This window comes from Enhydra lutris, unplaced genomic scaffold (genome assembly GCF_002288905.1).
Source record: "Enhydra lutris kenyoni isolate GAN:26980312 unplaced genomic scaffold, ASM228890v2 scaffoldscaffold1, whole genome shotgun sequence".
NCBI classification, from domain to species: domain Eukaryota; kingdom Metazoa; phylum Chordata; class Mammalia; order Carnivora; family Mustelidae; genus Enhydra; species Enhydra lutris.
This window is the reverse complement of record NW_019154085.1, coordinates 96,725,152-96,747,766: the sequence shown is the minus strand read 5'-3', so window position 1 is coordinate 96,747,766 and position 22,615 is coordinate 96,725,152. Positions and strand designations below refer to the sequence as shown.

General features: G+C 45.4%; 1 protein-coding gene across 6 annotated transcripts in view; it reads left to right on the top strand.

Annotated features, from left to right (window-relative positions):
• The window catches only part of LOC111141394 (mannosyl (alpha-1,6-)-glycoprotein beta-1,6-N-acetyl-glucosaminyltransferase), a 346,427-nt gene that overhangs the window by 305,931 nt on the left and 17,881 nt on the right, over positions 1–22,615 (top strand). For 5 of the 6 annotated variants that reach the window (XR_002640198.1, XR_002640201.1, XR_002640202.1 and 2 more), the window contains 3 exons: positions 3,158–3,304; positions 10,854–10,970; positions 17,166–17,240. Coding sequence is in view for 3 of the 6 variants with exons in the window: in XM_022493920.1 (XP_022349628.1) it covers positions 3,158–3,304; positions 10,854–10,970; positions 17,166–17,240 (339 nt within the window). In the remaining 3 variants the exon portion in view is untranslated. The remainder of the gene's footprint in view (positions 1–3,157; positions 3,305–10,853; positions 10,971–17,165; positions 17,241–22,615) is intronic. The other variant, XM_022493939.1, reaches the window with a different exon arrangement.

Below are 22,615 nucleotides of genomic sequence, written 5' to 3'. Positions count from 1 at the left end.
GCACAGTGTTGGGGAAGCTGGGGTCTAGGAGGGGAGGTAATTTAGTGTGGTTAATGCACCGGTGTATGCCAAGACCACGGCACTCAGCAGTTGACAGGCTCCCCTTTGCTGGTGAGGAGCTCTCTCTGCCTGCCCTTTTTGTGATTCAAACCTCAAGTGTGCTATTTGACCTTAATACGTCTGCTCCATTATAATGTCACAGGTAATGAGTACACAGGAAGGAAGAAAAAATTGCTTATCGACAGAAGTGACAAAGAACCGTTATTTTGGTGTTTCTGAGTTGTGCATTTCCTGCAATACTCATTAGCATGACAAGGAAACCCATTGCCAAGAAATTGTATGGTATTTGCTTTAGCTTCATCCTCCGATTGTGAGGCTTTGGAGAGTTAGCCCAAAATGTTTATTTTCTGGGTACTGAGATGTTTCAATGCCAGCGGGGCAGCTGAGATGGTGCAAATTGTTATTCAGATATAATTAAACGTAGGTCACATTCAAGTCCATTAAGCAACAGCCTCAAATCCTTTTAATTAATGGGTTCAGATTGGTTGGTCTGAAGGAGCTAATTAAATTTTTTCCAGTATTTTCTATTTAAATAGATAATCATTGTACATCCTGCATATCCTCCAAAGTTCTTGGCCACTTAAGGTTGATGAAGGTATCAGCACTTGATGGCAGGCCCTGATTTTCAGAGGTCAGGACATATTGTGGGCTCCAGGTCTCTGGTGAAACCCACAGAGCCCCCATCTGCATCTTCCGGCACCTTTCTTCTCAGAGTCAAAAGGATCTGGAAGCCCTGTGCTCTCCTGCAACCTGAGAGAGGTCATCTTTCCCCTGGAGAGCCTGCATATCCTCCCCAAAATCTGAGAGGGAGGGCAGATCACAGAGCTCAAAAGCCTGAAGGATAGCAACCCTGGATTCTTCATATTTAATAAAGCTGTGTTGTGTTGGCACAAGGTCCTTCCCACTCTTGCCTTCCATTTCCTCTGGGGCTGTCAGGCATCCTCCCCCACCCCCACACCTGAGCTACATGCTGGGGCCACACCCTATATACTTACATTCTCTCTGATAATCTCACTCCTTTCAGCTACTTGAGAAGAATAAGATCCAGGGGCACCTGGGTAGCTCCTTCAGTTAAGAGTCCAGCTCTTGATTTTCTCTCAGGTCATGAGGTCAGGGTCCTGGGATTGAGCCCCAGGCGGGAAGTCTGTTTGAAATTCTCTCTCCCATGGGGCGCCTGGGTGGCTCAGTGGGTTAGGCCGCTGCCTTCGGCTCGGGTCATGATCTCAGGGTCCTGGGATCGAGCCCCGCATCGGGCTCTCTGCTCGGCGGGGGGCCTGCTTCCTCCTCTCTCTCTGCCTGCCTCTCTGCCTACTTGTGATCTCTCTCTGTCAGATAAATAAAATCTTTAAAAAAAAAAAAAAAAAAGAAATTCTCTCTTTCCCCTCCTCCTATGCATTCTCTCTCTCTCTCTCTCCCTCCCTCTCCCCCATCTCTCTCTCAAATAAATAAGTAAATAAAACTTTTAAATAATAACAGTAAGATCCAGAAATAGGACCTCCAAATGGTGGTGGAAATGGCCCTTATATTCTCCATCTCCCAGGCTCCTGCCACTGCGGTATTCCTCACCCACGTCTCCAGTGGTTCTGCCCGAGGGACAGTGCCCCCAGCAGGCAGTGGGAGGCTGGCAGTATATTTGGTCATCTCAAAGTTTACAGGAAATGAAAGGTTATTCCTCTGAAACAAACAAAGGTTAGGCGTGCTGTTCTGTGCAAAAAGAATATACAGTCATAGGACAGGGAGTCTACCCAGAAAACCAGGAATTTTGGTTTCTTATCCCAGAAAAATCCCTGTGAGAGCTACAATATGTCCAGCTTGGGCCATGCTCAGTGTTCAGTCCCGAAACTGAGTGCCCAGCCCAAACTTCCTGCATCTCTCCGTGGTGCCCAGGGAACCCAGCAGCTGGGACTCAGGTCTTTCCACGTGGAACCATTCTAAGTAACTGTTCCATTTAGGCAGCTGCAAAGACGGAGTCGATGGGGAGGGGGCCCAGGCCTGCCGTGTATCCAGTTCACCAATAGCCTTCACTCTCGGGGCCTGGCTGCATGGGTGTTCCTCAGCGTGATGGCAGAAGGGAACGGTGCGGTGGGGCCCCATTATCCTTTGGTGATAGATGTGCCTTCGCTGAGTGATCTCAGCCTTGGCTATTCGGTGTAGTAGGGAGAGCTCACACCTCCCCAAGCCCAGACTTGGATCCCGCCATTGAGAGCTTCCAGCCCTCCAGCACTATGAAAGGTCCCGAGGGGAGGAGCTGCACTGAGGCATTTCCCTGAGATGCTGTTTCAGTTTCGGACCCAGGAATCATTGCCAGTGAGCTGCAGCAAGGCCCCTTTGTCCCAGGGGTTGGGAGCTCTTTGGGTCTGCACGAGGACTTGGAGAGTGTGTTTTTGCTGCCATCTATTGTCTGCCGTGGGGAGCGCGCGTGGTGTGCTTGCTGAGGAGGAAAGGCACTCAGCACCCTCTCCCCTCCACTGAGGGGGGAGATAAAAACAAAGTTGTTGGTTTCCCCCAGTGAAAACCCCATTATGAAAACCTGTGTTTACTGACCTACCATCATTTTAAAGCAGCTTCATTTGAACTGTAATCAAACCGCCAAGTGACCTTTCTGTTCCGCACCCCGCCCCCCCCCAACCCCCAGCATCCCTGAAAGGGCCTGTTGTTCCTTTGGTTCAATGAAGAAACCTTCTGTTTAGTTAAGCAAGTGTTTTTCCAGTCATGTCTCCTGGTGAGTTACAGAAAGATTATTGTTGGGTCTTCGTTTTTGTTGTTGTTTTTTATCCTTTTAATACCCCCGCCTTCTTACCCCCTCAACTGCCCACCTCCCTCCCATCCTCCAACTCTTATTTCTTTACTTTTTTTTTTCCCAGAGGAGGAGAACATAATGATCTGAGCAGCTTCATGAGCCTGTAAAGGTCCCTGGTCCTGTTTCTCAGTTCCTGATATGAGGTGCCTCCTCTTTATCCCACCTCCCAGGGTCTGGGAACCTTCCAGAGGCTCTGAGGCTTCCACATGGGAGTGAAGCACAGAATCGCCCCCTGTGAGCCAAGGACACCAGTCCTGATTGATGTGTTTATATATGGTGTGCTTTTCTGTCTTACAGCTGTTCGTTGGACTCGGATTCCCTTACGAGGGCCCAGCTCCCCTGGAGGCCATTGCAAATGGATGTGCTTTTCTGAATCCCAAGTTCAGCCCACCCAAAAGCAGCAAGAATACAGACTTTTTCATTGGCAAGCCAACTCTCAGAGAGGTAGGCATCTATAAAAACTCCTTCTACTTTCAATAGTACAAATACTAGCTACTTACTGAATGGTGCGAGCCCATTTGAACCTCATAGCCTTGGACAGTAGATATCGTCAACGTCATTTAACGTAGCTGGGTGGAAGGAATGGGGGCGGGCAGGAGCTCGGGGAGGAATGGCCGATGCCATCTCCTAACTCACCTAACTAGGTGATGGCACAGCCAAGACTTGCCTCTACTTCTGTTCGCCCTTCTACAAACTGCGGCATCTTTTCACTCTGCCTCAGCTCTCTCCTAATTCACACAGACCTCTCCAACCGTCTCAGTGGCTGAGCTCTGACTTTTTGAATGTCTAGAGTTTACGGAATAAGGCAATCCACTGGCTAACAGGCATTTTTGAAGAACATGTTCTCCATAGTGGGCTGTGGGGAATAGAGTGTGTGCCGTGGAGTCCTTTGCTGTCAACCTTGAGAGACAAGACATCTGATGGGCAACTGAAGTCCCATGCCTGGTGTTTTTGGCCACCATCAGTGGGCACCATCCTGAGAAGTAATCCTGCCATCACTCGAACTGTTGGCAGAAGCCTTATTTGAATTGCTTTCAGAGACCCTCTTAAAAAACCCACAGCGGGTGATGAATCACCGCTGAAGGCAGTTGGATTCGATTCGGGGCAATCAACAAGTCATTTAGAGAATGTGGGCGATCACGCTGGTGTTTCTGTATCTAGTCAGAAACAGGTGCGTGCAAGAAACCCAGAGATCGATCTTCTTCTCAGTTCCGTGGCTCTGTGGGCTGCTCCCCAAGAGGAAGCCTGTCGGAGCTGGCATCCTGGCAGTGCCCCTGTCATCCAGGGCCTTCCCCTGGGGGACGACACGCATCAGCACCCACGATGTAGCTTCAGTATAGCAGCACCGTGATTAAAGCAGACAGTTTTCAATTCTCCTTTTTTGTTTTTTTTTTTTAAGATTTTATTTGTTTATTTGACAGAGGGAGATCACAAGTAGGCAGAGAGGCAGGCAGAGAGAGCGAGGAGGAAGCAGGCTCCCTGTTGAGTAGAGAGCCCGATGCGGGACTCAATCCCAGGACCCTGGGATCATGACCTGAGCCGAAGGCAGAGGCTTAACCCACTGAGCCACCCAGGAGCCCTCAATTCTCCTTTTAAACCTTTCTGGGTCGATTCTCCTGAACCCCCCTCCCCCAAAAAGAGCATGAAATGCATTTTCCGTGATCATTCTTCACTGATCAATCAGAGATCTTGCCCATGCACGGAGCTGATTATTTTGAGAGTTATTTTTTCTGACCCTCCCTGCCACTGGCAAAAGGACCAAAGGAGGTGGAGGGAGAGGATTGAGATGCAATAGATAATCCTCAAAAGAACAATCTATGGGCCACACAACCTCTGAGAAGGGGTAACTGTATGTGTGTTGACTCGAATGCTTGCTTTTCCTTCTGCTAATATAATACATTTGAATTCTTCCCTTTGGGAAGTCGTTCCTTTTGGGGAAGTCATTCCTCAGCAGTACTTAATGCACACCTGTGTGCCAGGTGCTGGGGGAGGCTCCAGGGCACAGAGCAGAAGGGTTCAGCCTGGCACCAAAGAGCTTATTCTTTGGAATGATCTGAAGAGATGCTCTCCGGCAGTGAGAACATCTCAGTTTAGAAATCTCTGGTCTGCCGTGCTCCTGACTTCTTTGAGACTTTTAGGATAGAGTTCAGGGTAGAAAATTTGGGTCAATAAACCATCCCTGCTTTTTAAGTTAGGTGTAAGAAATCTCTGAAGTTTTACTGCTCACATTGTGATAACTACTTGTAATTTTCTTTTTTATATACTTCTATTGTGATTAAATATACATAATTTAAAACAATATTTTAACCATTTTAAGTGTGTGGTTCATTGTGATTAAGGATATTCCCAGTTTTGTACAGCCATAACCACCACCCATCTCCAGAATTTAGTCATCATTCAAAACAGAAACCGTGTTCATTAAACGCCAACTCCTCATTCTCCCCTCCCTGGTAACCTCTCATCTGTTTTCTCTCTCAACTTAAATTTTCTGTGAAATCACACAGTATTTGTTCTTTCGTGACTGGCTTGTTGCACTTAGCGTAATGTTGTCAAAGTTCGTAGCGTGTGTCAGAATCTCATCCCTTGTTAGAGGCCTGGATGATATTCCATTGTATAAATACACCACATTCTATGTATCCGTTCATCTGCAAACACTTGGGCTGTTTCCACTTTTTCTCTGTTGTGAATTCGTGTGCAAGTATCTATTGGGTTCTCGCTTTTCATTCTTTGAGGAATAATGTGTTCAAGTGGAGTTGTTGGAATTTACTTTTTAGGCATTTTGAAATAGTTATAGTCTTAGGGAAGAGTTGCAAAAATAGTACAGAGGTTAGGTGTAATACTTTCAACCAGCTTCCCCTGATGGTAACACATTACATAACTACAGTACAGTTATCAAAACTTGTATCAAAGAAATGAGCCCTGATATCACAACATTGTCTAAACTACAGAGTCTAATTGGACTTAGTCATTTTTTCCACTAATATCCTTTTGCAGTTCTTAGATCCAGTCCAGGACCCCACAGTGCATTTACCTGCCCTGTCTCCTTGATCTCCTCCAGTCTGTGACAATTCTTTGGTCCTTCACTCTGTTTCATGACCACGACACTTTAAAAGAGTACCAGTTGGCCTTTCTGTATGCCCTTGCCCACTTTGGATTTGACAGATGTTGTGTCTTGGTTACTGTGTGATGATACATTTTTAGCGAGAATGTCACAGAAGTGGTGTGGCCTTCTCAGTGTGTCATATCAGGGGGTGGGGGCATGGTATCAGTATGTCTAATTACTGATGGTGTTCACCTTGATCACTTGGTTCAAGTTGTGTCTGCTGGGTTTCTTCACTAGAAAGTTACTAACTTTCTTTATATTGGGGAAAAAAATATTTTGAAACTATGCAAATATTCTGGTTCTCTTCAAACTTTTGCCCATTTATTTTTACCATGTGTCAGTGGATCTTGCTTACAGCAGATGGTGGTTCTAATGGTAGTTTTCTTTTTCCCCTCATGGTGATTTTTTTTGAATATGTGAAGAGCTAAGAACCCCAACTCTTTTTACTGCTATTTCTATAAGCCTTTGGGAAATGATCAGTCAGAAGTATCTTAGACTACATTGGCTGCTGGCACCTTTTTGTTATTAGTCATTCTAAAGATTCTGATGTCACTTTGTTACAATGGACTATTTTTTCCTGAAAAAAGAAAAATTAGGACGCTCATACACGATCCATTTCCCAGTAAATGTTGTAATGTCACTGAGATCAGAGCAGCTAGTGTGAAGTTATTGAGGAAAGGATGTTCATCATTTCCTGTCCCTTGTCATCACTTAGTAATGTGCTTCTCATTGAGATGGTGGAGGTTTTCATTCTTCATGGCATGAGAAGAGACGAGGCATTAGAGCTGCCCCCCAGGTGCTTGGTGCCTCCCATCCCTTCAGATGATTCCACCAGTGCTTAGCTGGGACTCTAGTTAGACTGGCCCTATGGGATCCTCTCAGTATTTGCTCTGCAAGTGACCTTGCACAGATGACTCATAAGTCCTGGGCTCCCACAGGGGACCAGGATGCCAAAGGTCAGTTGACAGATGTGCATTGTGTCCCCATGGTGTCCCTGGTACTAATGGCTGCATTGGGAAAACTTATCAAGACACATTTCCTGTTTTCCAGGAGCTCAGATTTTGATATGGAAAGAAATAGCTAAGTCAATCGAGGAGAGAATGTCAACTTGGAGTTGTGCCAGGTGGAGAATGTGCTGGGTTAACTGAAAAGGGGATATTAGCAGAGCTGTACTAGAAAAGAGAAGGAGGAGAGGGGGGTTTCAAGCTTAAAAGGCATGAATGTTGATGAGTTGGAGGGAAATCCCCAGAAGGTCACTTTGCCTTATGCAGGAGGGCAGGTGCCATCTGATGGTCATCTCCTTCTCTGCAGCAGACAGAGCAGGCTGGGAGCCAGCAACATCACAGAGTGAACTTGACCTCAAGGCCAGGTGGGCCACCCACTTGGCTCTTTCAGCCCACAAATGCCACAAAATCCCCCGAACTAAAGCTGCTTTTCATTGGGAGAGAACTATCAATAGTCATGTAGAAGCCCAAGGGTCAAAAATCCCTAGAAATCAATTATTCTCTTTTTTTTCTGCAAATGGAAAAATTTTAACCCACGTGGACATAATTACAAAGCTATTTTGTTGGGCCCTTGCTAGTTTTTCCAGTTAAGCAACAATTGATCCATATGAATCAATCTGTATAAATTGCAGGTGTGTCCCTTCTTTGCCTTGAAGAGAAAAGAAGTCCAAATTTCTACAGGACAGTTTAATTTTATTTTTGTCTTTTCCATTGGACCAATTTTTAAAAACCATGATGTATACTCAAGGGAAGAAGTTCCATATGCCTTAAGTAATGTGGTCAGTTCAGGTTATACTTTCAATGTGATATAAATTGGATTTTTATCTTTATGTTGGGAAACACATTAGTAGGTTCTTAATCATTATTTGGACATTTTGTAAGCCATTAGAAATTCTCTGGCTTCAAGGTTTTTTTCTATAAGGAGAACTCATGTTCTCCTTAGAAATTTAATAGCCACTCTGAAGTAATATCTCCTATTTAATAAGATTTTCATTACTTTTACAAACTATACTCCAGTAAATTTACTGATTGATATATGGGGAAGGAGCTCAGATCAGACGGTTCTCAATAAATTAACAGGGAGGAGCATAACATTCAGAGGGGAAATAATGAATTACAAAATGCCTTACTCATTAAAATTAAGTAACCCTCAGTAAATGTAAATGAATAAAATGATAATGGCTCAGCGTTCTGTATTTTCCAAGTGCTTAGAGCAACCTTGCACATAAGCAGGGACCTTGTAAAGGGGAGGGGAGAGACTGCCTATATGTAAGTGGCTGCGTAGCGACACTGACGGTAACTTCAATTTACCCTGATTCCCTTGGAAGATTTAATCAGTTTGTTCTCCAGGCCACCAAGTGAAAACAGTGTGACATTTTACTCATCTTCAGAAAAGCTCTACTGCAGACATAAATTCAATCCTGGGATTTTTTTTTGGCAAGTTTTAGGAGCATGATTAAAAGACTATAGAGTTTACTTCGGGCTTCTTTTCGCCTTTGTCTCAAGAACCCAGTTGGTGCTGTAAAATTGTCACTTTCCTTTCCATCAAAAGCTAATGCGTTGTTGAAGGATCTCGATTTGAATTTGCTCTGCTCCTTCCTGGCTGTGTGGTCTTGTGGAATTGTAAATCTATATAAATCTCAAAATCCTCACGGATGCATAGGAAAAGGTATAAATAATGTACATGCAGGTGATCAGCTCAGTGCCTGGGCCAGCCAGAGGCTCCACTGATGCGCGTTGAATCTAAGATGTGTACTGGGGACAAAAGACACGGACGCTTCCCCAGCTCCATGAGGCTGCTGCGGTCACTCTGTAGGTTCTATCACTGACCACATGGCGGAGCAGAAGGAGGGGGTACGTATCCGAATAATGGGGAACTGAATGGGCCAGCGAGGGGCATGATTCTGGCAGAGGGGTCAGGAGCAAAGATATTTTCTCCTCAGAATTGTGATTTGCAGTGGCTCAGTCAGCATCTGACTCTTGATTTCCGCTCAGGTCATGATCTCAGGGTCCTGAGATCGAGCCCTGCATCAGGCTCCATACTCAACAGAGAGTCTGTTGAGAGTCTCTCTCTCCCTCTGCCACTCCCACCGCCCCCTTTCTTTCTCTCACTCTCAAATAACTCTTTAAAAGAGAGAGAGAGAGACATGATTTCCACAAGAGGGTGCCAATGACAGCTGGGAGCTGAGGCCCAGTAACTTAAACTCTGGGTTTCCTGCTGTAAGTAGTGCGTGCACACAATTCGTGAGGTAGGATATGAAGAATGGTGGCTAGGAGTGAGATGGAGAGAGGCCAGTGAAATCACCCCATCCCCTGTGTATACTGGAGTCTGAAGAAAAAGAGAACCAGCTTTGCCTCTAAAGCAATAGCCTCAGCCCTACTAGACCCAACACCTGTTTCTCCCACTAATATGTTGTAAGATCTACTTTTCTGTCCTGAAACAAAATTCATCAATAATATACCCTGCCTACATATGAAATTTCAAGAAAGAATGATTCCCTAGTTCTAACATACAGGAAAATAATTTGCAATAAGGAAATACATATTTCAGTATAAATATAGTCAAGAAATAATACCCATACCCAAGAACTATAGTAGCAAAGGTATCTCCTGCCTCCTTACAATGAGTAAGATTGTACTTAAGAAGAATAAAACATTCAACTGAACATGGTTGGCCCTTATATGGTAAGGGCTTATGGTTGCTTAAAAGTGATATCATAAAAGAGAGGTTGGTTAAAAACTGCCTATACAATATAGATGGATACACAAATATGCAATTCCCATTAATGTGAGCATTACAAATACAGACTGATTTGGGCATGTCGTAATGGAGACTCACCTCATCTGAGTGACAGTGACGTGGTCGCCCTGATTTCTCCAAAGTGGTAACAGCTTATGGGTGAAGTTCCAAAGAAAACCGAGTAGGAACATCCCTTGATTTACATGGAAATTAGGTTCCTTGGAAATTCAATGTATATTAAAACTGGGCCAAAGAGTTGGATTCTGTGACCCCACATGGAAGCCCAGGAGGGCAGGTAGAAGCTGTTTGGGAGTGGACAGCCTGCCTCATGAGGGGTCTATGACCCCCAGTCCTCGGCCACAGGTTCACTGCTCCAGGCACCACCCCCAGTCTTTGTGAGAACTGAAAATGCTCTCGTGAATGTCCAGAAAGCTCCCCTCCCATTACGCCCTGAAAGGATATAGGCATAAAGGTGGGAGCCAGTTTGGGTGGTAAATTTAGCCGTCAGAGAAAGGACCCTTCAGGAGCAGAGAATCGCCAGCTTTCATCCTGGGTTGCTTTGGACCCTTTGTTCTTAAAATAAAAGCTCCGATTTTAGAGCTTTGCTGAATCCAAATTGTCTTTATCAGTATTAAGGTTCCAATGTGATGCTAATGATTTGTCCTGAAACCATTCCAAAATTCTCTGTTTTTCTGGTAGCCTTATTTCTCTTTCTTTACATTTTGTATGTGTCATTACTCATCCTCCTATGACTTTGAAACTTTTGGCTTTATTGTAATTTTCTCATTCCCTGTGTGTCCTGATCCGTGTCTTGTAACAGATACCAGTTTGACTGAGGTGATTTTCAGGGCTGGGATGTGACCAAGAGTTGAACATTCCATTGTATCTTGGTGCAGCTTTGGGGGTAGCAGCCACCATGGCGCCTGGTTTCGACTTTTCCAAGTGGGATTCAAGATGCGGAGTTATCACTCTTTTATTGTTCTCTACTTGTGGGTTCTCAGGAGGTTTTGATCATCAAGGAAGGACAAAAATGTCTTGTTAGCTACATAAGTATAATGCCATAAAAAGCATAACGCTTCATCTAGCACAGAAGGCTTTAAAAAAAACGTATTTGTGAGACTGAGGTGCTTTGTCTCTCTCTTCCAGCTGACGTCGCAGCATCCTTATGCTGAAGTGTTCATTGGCCGGCCCCACGTTTGGACGGTTGACCTCAGCAATCAGGAGGAAGTGGAGGCTGCTGTGAAAGCAATTTTAAGTCAGAAGGTTGTGTCTTTTATTCCATTTTTCCCCATCTGTGCTGTGACCTGAAATGTGTGGAAAGCCTCACAGGCCCTCTTGTTGAGTAACTAGAACATTTCCACGTCAGCTTGACTCTGGGATTAGAAGAGCCATGGTGTAGGATTTGGCCCGTGGAGGGTTCATGGGTACGCTGGCAGGTGGGAACAGAGCTGATGCCCCTTGTGTGTGTGGATTCTCTGGAAGCTTTTGGCATGACTGCTGGATCCCAGATGCAATAGTAGGAATTTGAATTATGCTTGTCTCACTCTCACAGAGATCAGAATACACAGATCTGCTCCCCTACCAAAAGTAAGAATGATAGGACATATTAAGGAAATACTGGGAAACGTTTTTATATAGCATTTATTTATTTGACTTTTTTTTTAACCTAAACACCTAAATAGAATTTTGTATAAGTAACTGACATCTCTGGATTCTCCTGATCCATTTAGTAGGCATTTATTAAGTGCCTACTGTAGGCAGAGACCCTCTGAGCCACTTTAGGGGACACTCACTCCCATAAACATAGTCAAGGCTGGCTTCCTGTCTATAGGAAGGAATATGTATATAGGAGGCTTACCGTCCAGTGCGGATGGGCCAAGTTAACCTCTCCCAACCCCCTGGACTGCTTTCCACATTGGTGGGACTGCTCTGTATACTCCTCCTACTACGCTATACTCTCTTACAGTTATTTAGGGGAAGCAGCAGGGGCATGGTTGTAAGGAGGACAGCCTGGAATTAGCTTGGGGTTGGGGTTCCAACCCTGTCACCTACTAGCAGTGTCCCCTCAGGCAGTTACATAACTTCTGAGTCTTAGTTTCTTCATCTCTTTAAGTACTGTTACCTACTGTATAGGTGTTTGTAAGGATTCAACGAGGTCATGAGTATAAAGCCCTTAAGTGGAGCATCTACTGCATAGTGAGTGTTTAGTTGGTATTATTAAGTCACTATTAGTTTTACACATACAGTATTCTTATTTTTGTTATCAACAGTCTGGAATTAACTAGACTGTCAACAACATGAGGGCCAGATATAGGTCTGTCTCGCTGCTGTACTCTGTACCCAGCATAGTGATCTACCCAATGGATGGAGAGAGAGAGGAATAGGTATTTGCCAAATATGTTCAGTGCCAGCGACAGGCAAAACATGGAGAAGTGGATGTCGCAGGAAGCTTTCTGGAAAATGCAGCACTAGATTAATTCTTTTAGGACAAGTAGGAATTTGCAAAGCTGAACTGAAAAGTGGACCCAGAAGGACCTGGGTTCAAGGCACAGTGTGAGTAAAGGGGAAGAGGCTGAGTGGAATGTGGCCCCACCGGCTTGCCTCACTATCTGCCACACATCGAGAGCTTCGCCACTGGAGAGTCATTCCTGGGGAGGCTGATGGTTCTGTCTTTCTTTCTTGAGTCCCTGAGTCCCTTAGGGTATTAGTTTCTCAGGACTACCATAACATAGAACCACAAACTTGCTAGTTTTAACAACAGAAATTTATTCTCTCACAGTTTCAGGACTGGAAGTCCAAAATTAAGATGTCAGCAGAACCATGCTCCCTCCGAAGCCTGTAGTGGGGGATTCTTCCTTGCCTCTTCTGTCTTCTGGTGGCCCCAGGCTTTGCTTGACTACTTGCAGCTGCAGCACTTTAACCTGTGTGTGTCTGTCTGTCTCTCTGTTCCATTCTTGGAAGGACATCAGTCTAATTCAGTAGGACCTCATCTTAACTTGATTATATCTGCAAAGACCCTTTTCTAAATAAGGTCACATTTATAGCTACTAGAAGTTTGGACTTGCACATTTTCTTTTGGAGCAAATAAATTCAACCCACATCACTTGGTTAAGTGCACATATCCATGGAAAAGGAGTGATTTAAAAAGTAACATAGAAGCAGAAAATCTTGGATCATAGAGTACAAAACTTTTTAGGTGATAGGTCCTTTTTGTCAAACAAAAATCTAATGGGAATGCTTGACCCAGAAGCACAGAGTGAGCCACTGGGCTGTCTTTGCTCATGGCTACATGAAATTGACTCTCTTCACTCCATGGAAACTCTAGTGCTCTACATTTTAAAACTCTGATCAACCTTTGTCCACCTTAGTCCAAAAATTATTCAAGACCGTGTGAGAAAAAAAGTAATTAATCATAGTAGCTTTTACATCAAGAGAACCCCTTTCTACACATCTACAATCGCTATCTATCTTTATGAGCCTTATCTCATTTCATCTTTATGAGCATTGTTTCACACAATTCTTCTACAGATGAAAAGATTGAGGTTTAAAGAAATCAAGTAATTTGCCCAAGATCACATAGCTAATAAATAGTAAAAACTGGATTAAAGCCTAGGTCTTTTTGACTAACATGTTAAGATAATACAAAATTTAGAAAGGAAAAGAAATACGGAAAGAAGTAAAGGGAAAGATAAAAGTGGGAATGAGAACTGAAGTAATTAATGTGCTTAATACAAAAACTATTGTCATTAAGATTATGCTTCTTAGGAATGGGTCAGAAATTGAGTGCCAGTCTTTCTCATGTTTACTTACAAGATTTTAAATTATGTGACACACAAAAAGCAAGGTTACATGACCCGTCATTAAGAGAGGAAACAGTCATTAAAACCAGACCTAGAGATAGCCCAGATGTTGGAACTTATTAGAAAGCAACTTCAAGATGCTAAGATAAATATATTGAAAGTTTTGGTGAAAAAGGTGGACAGTATATGTGAACAGATGGAGAATTTCAACAGAAAGCTAGAAACTTTTTCTCAAAGCCAAAGCAAAAAAATACTAGAACTGAGAAGATACTAGAAATGAAGAACTCTTTCAGTGGCTTTATCAACAGAGTGTACATAGCAGAGGATAATATCAGTGAACTTTTCAATATCAATAGACTAGAGGAATTTTCCAGATTGAAACAAAAAGAGAAAAATGAATGAAATTAAGAAAAAACATAGGAGACCTATGGGACAATATCAACAGCCCAATTTATGTATAATTGGAATCTCAGAAGGAGGAGAGAATAGCCAGAAGACATATTTAAAAAGATAATGGCTAAGAATTTTCTGAAATGAATGACTGACGTCAACCTGCAGATCCTGGGAGCGCATTGAACTCCAAGCAGGATAAATATGAAGAAAAACAAGTATACATCATTGCCAAACTGCTGATAACAAAAAATTAGGGGAAAAAAATCTTGAAAGCAGCCAGAGAAAAATCCATTACATTTAAGGGGATAACAGTATGAAAGACCACCAACTTCTCGTCAGAAATAATGGAGACCATAAAAAAAAGTCCCATGGAGGCAGAATGTGTAGGGTCTTTAAAACAGGTCATGCTAAGAATTCCTGGATTTTATTTTAAGTATGATGGAAAGTTTTGACCAGGGGAATGGCATGACCTAGTTTACATTTTAAATCAGGAGAAATTGCAGAATGTGTCTGACTTAAAATCCTATGGTTAGTAAATAGAGGAGACAGGACCGAATTCCTGGTTTTCTGGTACCTTCCAAGATCATCTCTCATTGAGTGATGCCAAGCCACCACTGTCCAAGGTCAGCTGATTTCTGAGAGCTATTCCCTGTAGGAATTGTACTTGGACTTAGAGCAGTCAGTGGGTGCTAGAAGAGACAGGACATCTCACAAGAAGATAAATAAAAAGAAAGGGAAGGAAGAGGTGGGAAAATAATGGAAGTTTTCCACGGCCAGCAGGAACTACACAGTGTAGCCTGCAGGGTTCCTTCCTGTGGCCATGTGAGCAGTGGTCCTTTCCCACAGACCAAGATGGCCAAGAATATTTCCCCCTGTTTCTCTACAACTGGCCCTGCTTAGGTTTCTCTGTAACTGGATGTGCTGTCAGCATTCCCTTTCATTCCCTTCCCCAAGGAGGCCTTGACTCCTTCCTGGAGGATTATCATGCAGAAAATTACCCCAGGCCCCTGCCCCAAGATCCACAATAGTTCCTACATCAGAGGCTTGTCAGGGTTCTTTTATAGCCAAAGCCAGGAGTCTGGAGAACTTTCCCACACAGAGGGCCGCATTCCTGTCTGCAGCAGGATGGCTAGTGGAACCCGCTGGCAGGGGTGGTTTAAGAATACAATTACCTTTTTTTGGTTTGTGTTTCCTTTATAGGAAAATCATTTGGCTTCATATTATTTAAAACAGTGAATGGGCCACCAAGCAATTAATGAGTCAGCATCCCTTTGGTTAAATTGGGTTTGGTTGGTAGGAGGACACAGGAAGAGCCATTTTTCTGTGTTTATGCATTGAGCCCTTTGAATTAATTCATTTCCATGTCTAAAGGCTGCCCTTTAGAATAAGTTGTAGGAATGGCCTCCTTCCCACCACATAATTGGATCTGTTGATGTCGTGACAATGGCCACCAATGTGTTATTTCACTCCAAAAATTCTACTTGTCACCACATAAATGATCCTAATATGCCAAGTTTTCTGTCATGGTTTCTTTCTGTTCCTTCTGTGGACTTCTGAGAAGAGACCTATCTGCAGGCCAGTCATAGTAAGCCTGTAGAATCACCCACAAAGGATGAGTAAACAAATATCCTCTGAAAGGAAAGAAAATTTTGCCTTTGGTGTGAAGGGCTGTGTCTGGGTTGGAAAGGGCACAGCTCGTGCAAAAGCTTGAGGTGAGAAGGAGCAGGTTTGCAACACTGAAGTCCGTTTTCTGAGTATTTTGAGCTCTTCTGAGGTGCTCTGTTGAGGAATGAGATGGCCTGTGTTCTTTCAAGTGTCCTGCCCTGATAGTATAATACTTACGGCTCAGCCTCTTTCAGCTCTCTCTCTGCAGATGTAGGCAGGGATGCTGGAGGTAAAAACTGCGTGATGAATTATATGATCGTGGGTTTGAAGATATATTATGAAATTAATAGTCATGGTTAAAGAAGAGTTCATGTGTAATGTCTGAATTGACACAGAAAAAGAGGGGAGAAGGTCCTCTGTGCCCATGGGAGGATGTCTTCTCTGTCAACTGTCCCATTTTCCACAGGCCTCAACACACAGGCATTCTGTCCAGCTCTCCACCCTGTACATTTGAGATCGGCAAGTGTAGGACTAAGTGGTAGCCCTCTATCCTATTGCTGGCAGGTGCTCTTGGGCTCTCCGAAGCTGTCCCAGACTGGATTGCTAGTGAATTTGTCCCAAACGTAAAGTGAAATTTCCATTTCACATTGATAATGCTTGCTAAATGCCCCCCAAAACACAAGCCTTGTAGTGTGGGCACACACACTGTGCAGCAGAGACGAAAACCCACAAGTCTTCCCTGTCCCCAGGTGTCCAAATCATGATCACATTGCCTCCCTGACCCCAGAGAAGCACCTCCTGGAATTTTCTCCTGCCTTCTGATAAAGCTTGGGCTCCTTAGTATAGAAATCCTTCTGTGGAAATCCAGTGAACCTCTTCCCAGCCTTGTCTCCCCAGGCTTTGCCATCCCACACTCTACCCACCTGCTGTTCTTGCATGTCTAACCTCCTGCTGCTCGTGCTAGCCGGAATGGCTTCCACATCTGCGCTTACCGGAATCCTGGCTGGCTTTAAAAGCCCAGCATGAGCAGAAGTCTGCTTTGACCTTTTAGCCTCTGGGCCCCTTGGCTGAACTCTTTGTGGCACTTTATGACTCTGTTCCTGCCCCACACATTCTTTAGCTATGTGCTGACCTCACCTTCGAGTGCGGACCAGTGCTTTCGTCACCATCCTGGGTCCTTACCCACTCATCATGTGCCCTTCTCCTAGGATTGAGCACGCATCCATTCAGCAGGTGTTTGCTGCCTTCCTCCATGAGCCACATAGCCCAGCAGCCGTGGAGCGCCTGCCCTCTGGAGCTTAACCTCTAACCGATGATACTCCCCACCTTTTGTAGAATGCCTACTGTGTTCCAGACACCAAACTAAGCACTTTACTTTTTTTTTTTTTCACATGACCATCACCACAGCTTAAAAGAGGTAGATTTTTCTTCTCACCGTTTTGCACATGAAGAACTTGAGGCTCAGAGGTGGTGGGCACTTTGCTCAGGGTCCCACAGCTAACCAGGAGCAGGGTGAGGTTGTAAACCCAGGTTGGTTGACATCTGAGTTCATAGTCCTATCCCCTCTTGAGGTATGTGAGTGTGCGTGAGTCAGGGGAGGACTGGGTAAGTGTCCTTGGTTCTCTGTCTCCTTTCATGATACCATGTTCTGCTTCTACAGATTGAGCCATACATGCCATATGAATTCACATGTGAGGGAATGCTACAGAGAATCAACGCTTTCATTGAAAAACAGGTAAGGCTCTTCAGAAATCCCTTTATCCCATCACCCCGGGGGCTCTTATGAACATCTAAGAGCTACCATATTTCTGTGGTTATTTTCCTACTTTTCAAGACTCTAGAAGCTGGGTAATGGCTTGATGGAATTTTGAAGCATGCATTGTTGTGGTCATCCAAGAGACTTTGTCCTGGTTAAGAATGTTCTTTATGGGGGCGTCTGGGTGGCTCAGTCGATCAAGTGTCTGCCTTCAGCTGAGGTCATGATCTCAGGGTCCTGGGATCAAGCCCCACATCAGGCTCCTTGCTCAGTGGGGAGCCTGCTTCTCCCTCTCCCTCTGCAGCTCCCCCTGTTTGTGCTGTCTCTCTCTCTTTGTCATTACATACATTACATAAGAATGTCAATACATTCTTAAAAATAAAGAATATTCTTTGTGATTGTGGAAGGTCAAAATGGAAACTTAAAATGGGAGAGACTGGATAGTCAAGGCGAAGCCCTCCTGAACCATCAGACCTGTACCCTGAATTGGTTCAGAGGGACATCACGAGGACTTAGGTGGGGAGGGGAACAGAGAGACAGTTCACTGATCCTGCCTGATCTTTGTTTCTCACCCTAAGAAAGGCAGGGGCTGAAACCAGGGGTTTCTAAGCATTCCTTTAATATATGTTCAATAATTCCAAATATATTAGGACTTCTTAGTGGTTTTCAAATATCTTTTCAAACACTACCCCTTTTCAAATGAAACGTTACATGAAGCCTAAGAATAAAACAGATAAAAGGAGGGCTTCAGTGCTAAAGTGGGGGAGGGGGGCCTAAGAGTCCACCACCCCCAAGAGAGCTTGCAAACTCTGTCTTGTGCTTTTGGCAGTAAAGGCCAAGAGCACCACTGGCATCCTTCTGTAACATTTTAATTCCTTAGTCTTCAAAAGCAGCTCAGAGCTACAAATAGACAGATGCAGAACCCCTGTGGGCAAAGCACTATGAACTCCTTGACCACATTTCAGGAATGGGGGTCTCCTTTTAAAAGGCAAAGCAAAGTGTCTTGGGATGATCAAGAGATCTTTACACGATAGGGGATGAGGACCGTGCAGGCTAAAATAGAAATAGTGTGTTGCAAATATAAGTAGTGTAGACAGGAGGTCCCAGGTAGGTTTCGAAGGGAAGGTTTGAGGCAACAGGCTGAAGAGCCCCGGGCAGTCCTGGACGCTGCTGTTGGAGAGGGAGAGCAGTGGGCAGAGGCTTAAGGGAGGCGTATCTGGTATTCCGGGTGCCTGTTCGTGGCCAGAGGGCATGCTGTACAGCCCCGCCATCTGGGTTCACAAGTTTTTGGTTTTATGATTTGGGTGCCTTACTCCACCTCTCTGGGCCTTAGTTTTCTCTCTTGTAGAATAAGGATAATAATAGACGTAATGAGGCAGGAAGTGCTTAGTACAGGGCTGGCCCGTAGTGTTCCATAAATGCGAACGAGTACTGTTGATCACTTAATAGGTGATATCTTGTATCCTATCACAGTGTATTATTATATTGCAATATCATAGAATGGGATATAATATGACTAAGCATCTGAATCACCGTCTCATTCAGTCTTCTCATTCAGTGTAGTGCCTTGATTGGCCACGACCTCATCAGCCTCCTAACCCGAGCAGCCCTTTACATGCAGACTTCACAGCAGTGCGTACGGAACATGTCCCAGCGCGTTGTCTCATTCGGTCCTCCCCATATCCCAGGAGGCGGCAGGACCAGCCCCCCTCTCTGGGTGGCGGGACCAAGATTCACAGTCTCGGGCTAATGTGTCATGGACTCCAGGTTCGATGCTGGTTTGGTCTGAGTGCAGGCGTGTCCTCGTAGCATGGCCAGGGCCGCAGGCGGGGACCGGTGTCCCAGCGCTGAGCTTGTCATCTTCATTCACCTTCCCGCGGGTGCGAGAGGACCTTCGGGTTCTCCGCTGGCAGGGACTTTTAAGCTGTCACAGCTCTTGTCACAGGAACTGATCTGAGATTGTAGCAGGATCCCCGCAGCTGCTTCTGAAACCCGATTCCTCCCCTCCTGTCTCCACTTCCTCTTGGGGAAGATGGTTCCTCGTGGCCACATAGAGAGAGACTCTTCATCAGGTTTATTTGAAGACTCTTGAATCACAGCCAGTCCTTAAAAGTTCTCCTGTGGCCTGTTATCTGTAACTCTATTACCAGCTTTCCTTTCCAACAGGAAGGTCGCATTCCCTAGAGTGACCGGGCACCGTGCCCCATAATGCAGGAGCGTGCCTGGTCCATTCACCTCCATACCCCACGCGGCCTGCCCGGCACACAGTAGGTGCACAGTAACTCCCATCTGAAGGCAGGAATAAAAATGAATGTGTGCGTGTGCACATGCTTGTGCTTTTCCATTCACGTGTCCCAGGTGCCAGAAAGCTCATCTTGGACTTTATGATTTGGAATACACGCTAATTAAACTGCCCTTGCACACCGCTCCCCAGCACAGACTCCTGCAGAGCCCACTGTTCACAGACATCCAGAGCTTTCTGTTTTGTCTGCTATGGTTGATTCCCGCATCCACTGGGGAAATGTCAGCCGTAGTGCACTGTGAACTGGGCCGGGGCCTCAGCAAGATGGCAGGGAACGAGTCCCCGTCCTCAGGTAGCTTCAGGCCCCCCCAGAGAAGCCATTCAGGACCACAGGCCATGCCACCGCCATAGGGTCAGACTCTGTAACAGAGATGTAACCGGATGCTTAGGGATCACACCACTCAGCCTGCAGAGCAGGGAAGGCGGGGAGAGATGGGGAGAGTGTGTCCAGCAGCATTTTGTGCAAGATGAGTCCTTGACAGCAGACAGAGCGGTTATGAGAAGGACTGTACAGGTCAAGACAAAAAGGTCTGGGGGAAAAAAAGAAAGCATGGTGAGTTATCGGAAGCTGAGTTGTGACCGAAGGGAGGTGATGTGAGAGACAGGGATGGAGGAGGAAATAATTCATGAGTAGATCCTTAGGCTCCACCAAGAATGCAGATTTGATCCTGGGACAGCAGGAAGCTCAAGAAAGGTTTTAATGCAGGATGAGGGCAGTGAGACTCTCAGATTGGTATTTTAGGAAAATTCCTTCTAGAAATCTTGTATGGGGGGCATTTCCTGTTGAACATTTTCTCGGTGCTGCTACACAAGCCAGAAAGAGGCCAATTTTGAGTTAATCCAGGCCTCCGTGGAGGGTTTTGTTGAGGCCATAATGTTCCCCCAACTTTAGAGGGGTACGGGAGGTCAAGACCCCATTGATTCAGTTTGGGTCTTCAGACTGTAACAGTTCTCTCCAGGCCTCAGTATTTTAGAGCTCAGGGTGTTCGTTATTTTTTTCAGCTAGAATTTCATCAAAGTGCAGGGAGACTGGAGCGAGGGGTGTTTCTGGCATGAACGGAAAACCTCGAGCTCTGAAGATTGGTGGCAGCTCAAGCTTCCCGTCCGTTGAACTGTAGGAGCGCTGCAGCCCTAATTAGGCTGATCTCTGCCTTCAGAGTCTTCCGTGTGATCTGCAAGGGGAACAAGGAAGCTTTTATCTCAGAACCTTTTCAAGGTTGTCCATCATGCTCACCCGCGGCAACGGGAGCCAGGGGAAGCCAATTGACAGCAATTGAGAAAGCCCCAGGTTTCAGTGGTCGTTGAGTGGCTGACAGCTGGAAATCTACCTCATACCCAGCCAGCCCCGGGCTCACTCACCCAGTGGGAAAGAGTCGTAACTTGAGGGAAACCACTTGCTTTTTTCCCTTCATGCCCCGGCCCTGCACACACCACCACTGCTTGGCTGTACTGGAAGTGTTGATTTGGGTGGCATGTTCTTCCACCATCAGCACTCTGTTCGAAGGGCTCTCTCCAGCAGTGGGGGAGGAACTGCGGGGTGGTGCCAAGGCAAAAGTCCCTTGTAACCTCAGATCAAGAGCAGCATTCTTCCCTAACCTGAGTGTCCAGGCCTGTTAAGGTTCTCATGCTGCATTTCTTGGGAAAGATTTAGGTATTCGCCTCAGGCCAGAGGGGATAGAACAGGTTCTTTTGAAGGAACGGCTATGTTCAGGTTGCTTTCTACAAACCATGCCTATGTTCCTCATTCCTATTTTCTTCATTTCCCGTAAAGATCCTGTAAATGTGCAAGATGATTATGCTCGTATTATTTTGCAAAGAGCTGTGTAATTCATGTGAAAAACGTTCCGGCGATATGGAAGGAAAATGAGTTAACCTCAAGAGCCACTGTGGAATCAGCTTCAGCTCCTGGGAAATCTGGTTTCTCTGAGCCCATCTCGAACTCTCCAGCAAGTGTTCTAGATGCAAAGACAAGACCTGGTAGTGAATCCAGATAGTCCAGGGTAGCAAGGAGTGGTGGTGGAGCAGACAGGTTGCGGGGGAAGAGGAGGAGAACTGGAACTGAAAAGGGAACAGGGCTGGCCCTAGATTGGGGAACGTTTGCTCTTTGGGGAAGTGAACAGCTGCTGTTGACCTAGCCATTCCTGATCGCAGATACTGACTGAAGAGTGCTAAGGGCTGGAGGCCCCACTCTCCATGATCTTGGGCATGTTCCTAACCTCCCCATCCTCTTGCTTCTTCTGTGCAGTGCAGATACCTACCCTAAAAGGTTGATGGAGGAATCAATAGACAAATGCAGGTCTAGGGCCGAGAGCAATGCCTGACACAGATTAGGGCCTCAGGAAGCCTCAGCTGTTTACTGCTGCTGGAGTCCAGCCCCCAACCGAGGTGTGCTTTTTAGGGAGCCTCGTTGAGACATAAGTTACAGACCAAAATTCACTCCATGTAAGGATACAATTTAACGATGTTTTAATCACATTGATAAAGGTGTGTGGTTACCACCAAGGTCTAGTTTTATAGCATTCCCATCCCCCCAGAAATCTCACTTGATACCTATTTTGCAGTCTTGGCCCCAGCCCCTAGGCATCCCAGGTTCTGTGTTCTATTCCTGGAGATTTGCCTTCCCTGGAGATAACTGGCTTCTTGGACCGTGTGATGTTCCTGAGGTCCATGCACATTCACGTATCAGTACTTCATTCTTTATGGTTATTATTATTATTATTATTGCTGAATAGTGTTCCATTGTGTGGCTCTGCCACTGTTTATTCCTGCATTCACGCCTGACGGACGTGTGTGCCACTCCCACCTTTGGGCGGGTGTGAAGAGTGTGTGAACATTCCCACGCCTGTGGATTTGCACTAGAGGATGTGGGAGGTCTGTGGCTAACTCCTATAGAAGTGAGCTTGTTGGCTCATGCACATGTAGAGACCAACCGTGGAGATGGATGGCGACAGCTCAGCATCACAGCCACCTCCTGAGTTGTACCTGTGGAGACACAAATCTACACCCACTGCTGGCCGTGAGCCCAGCAGCCACCTGGGGACAATGTTCACTC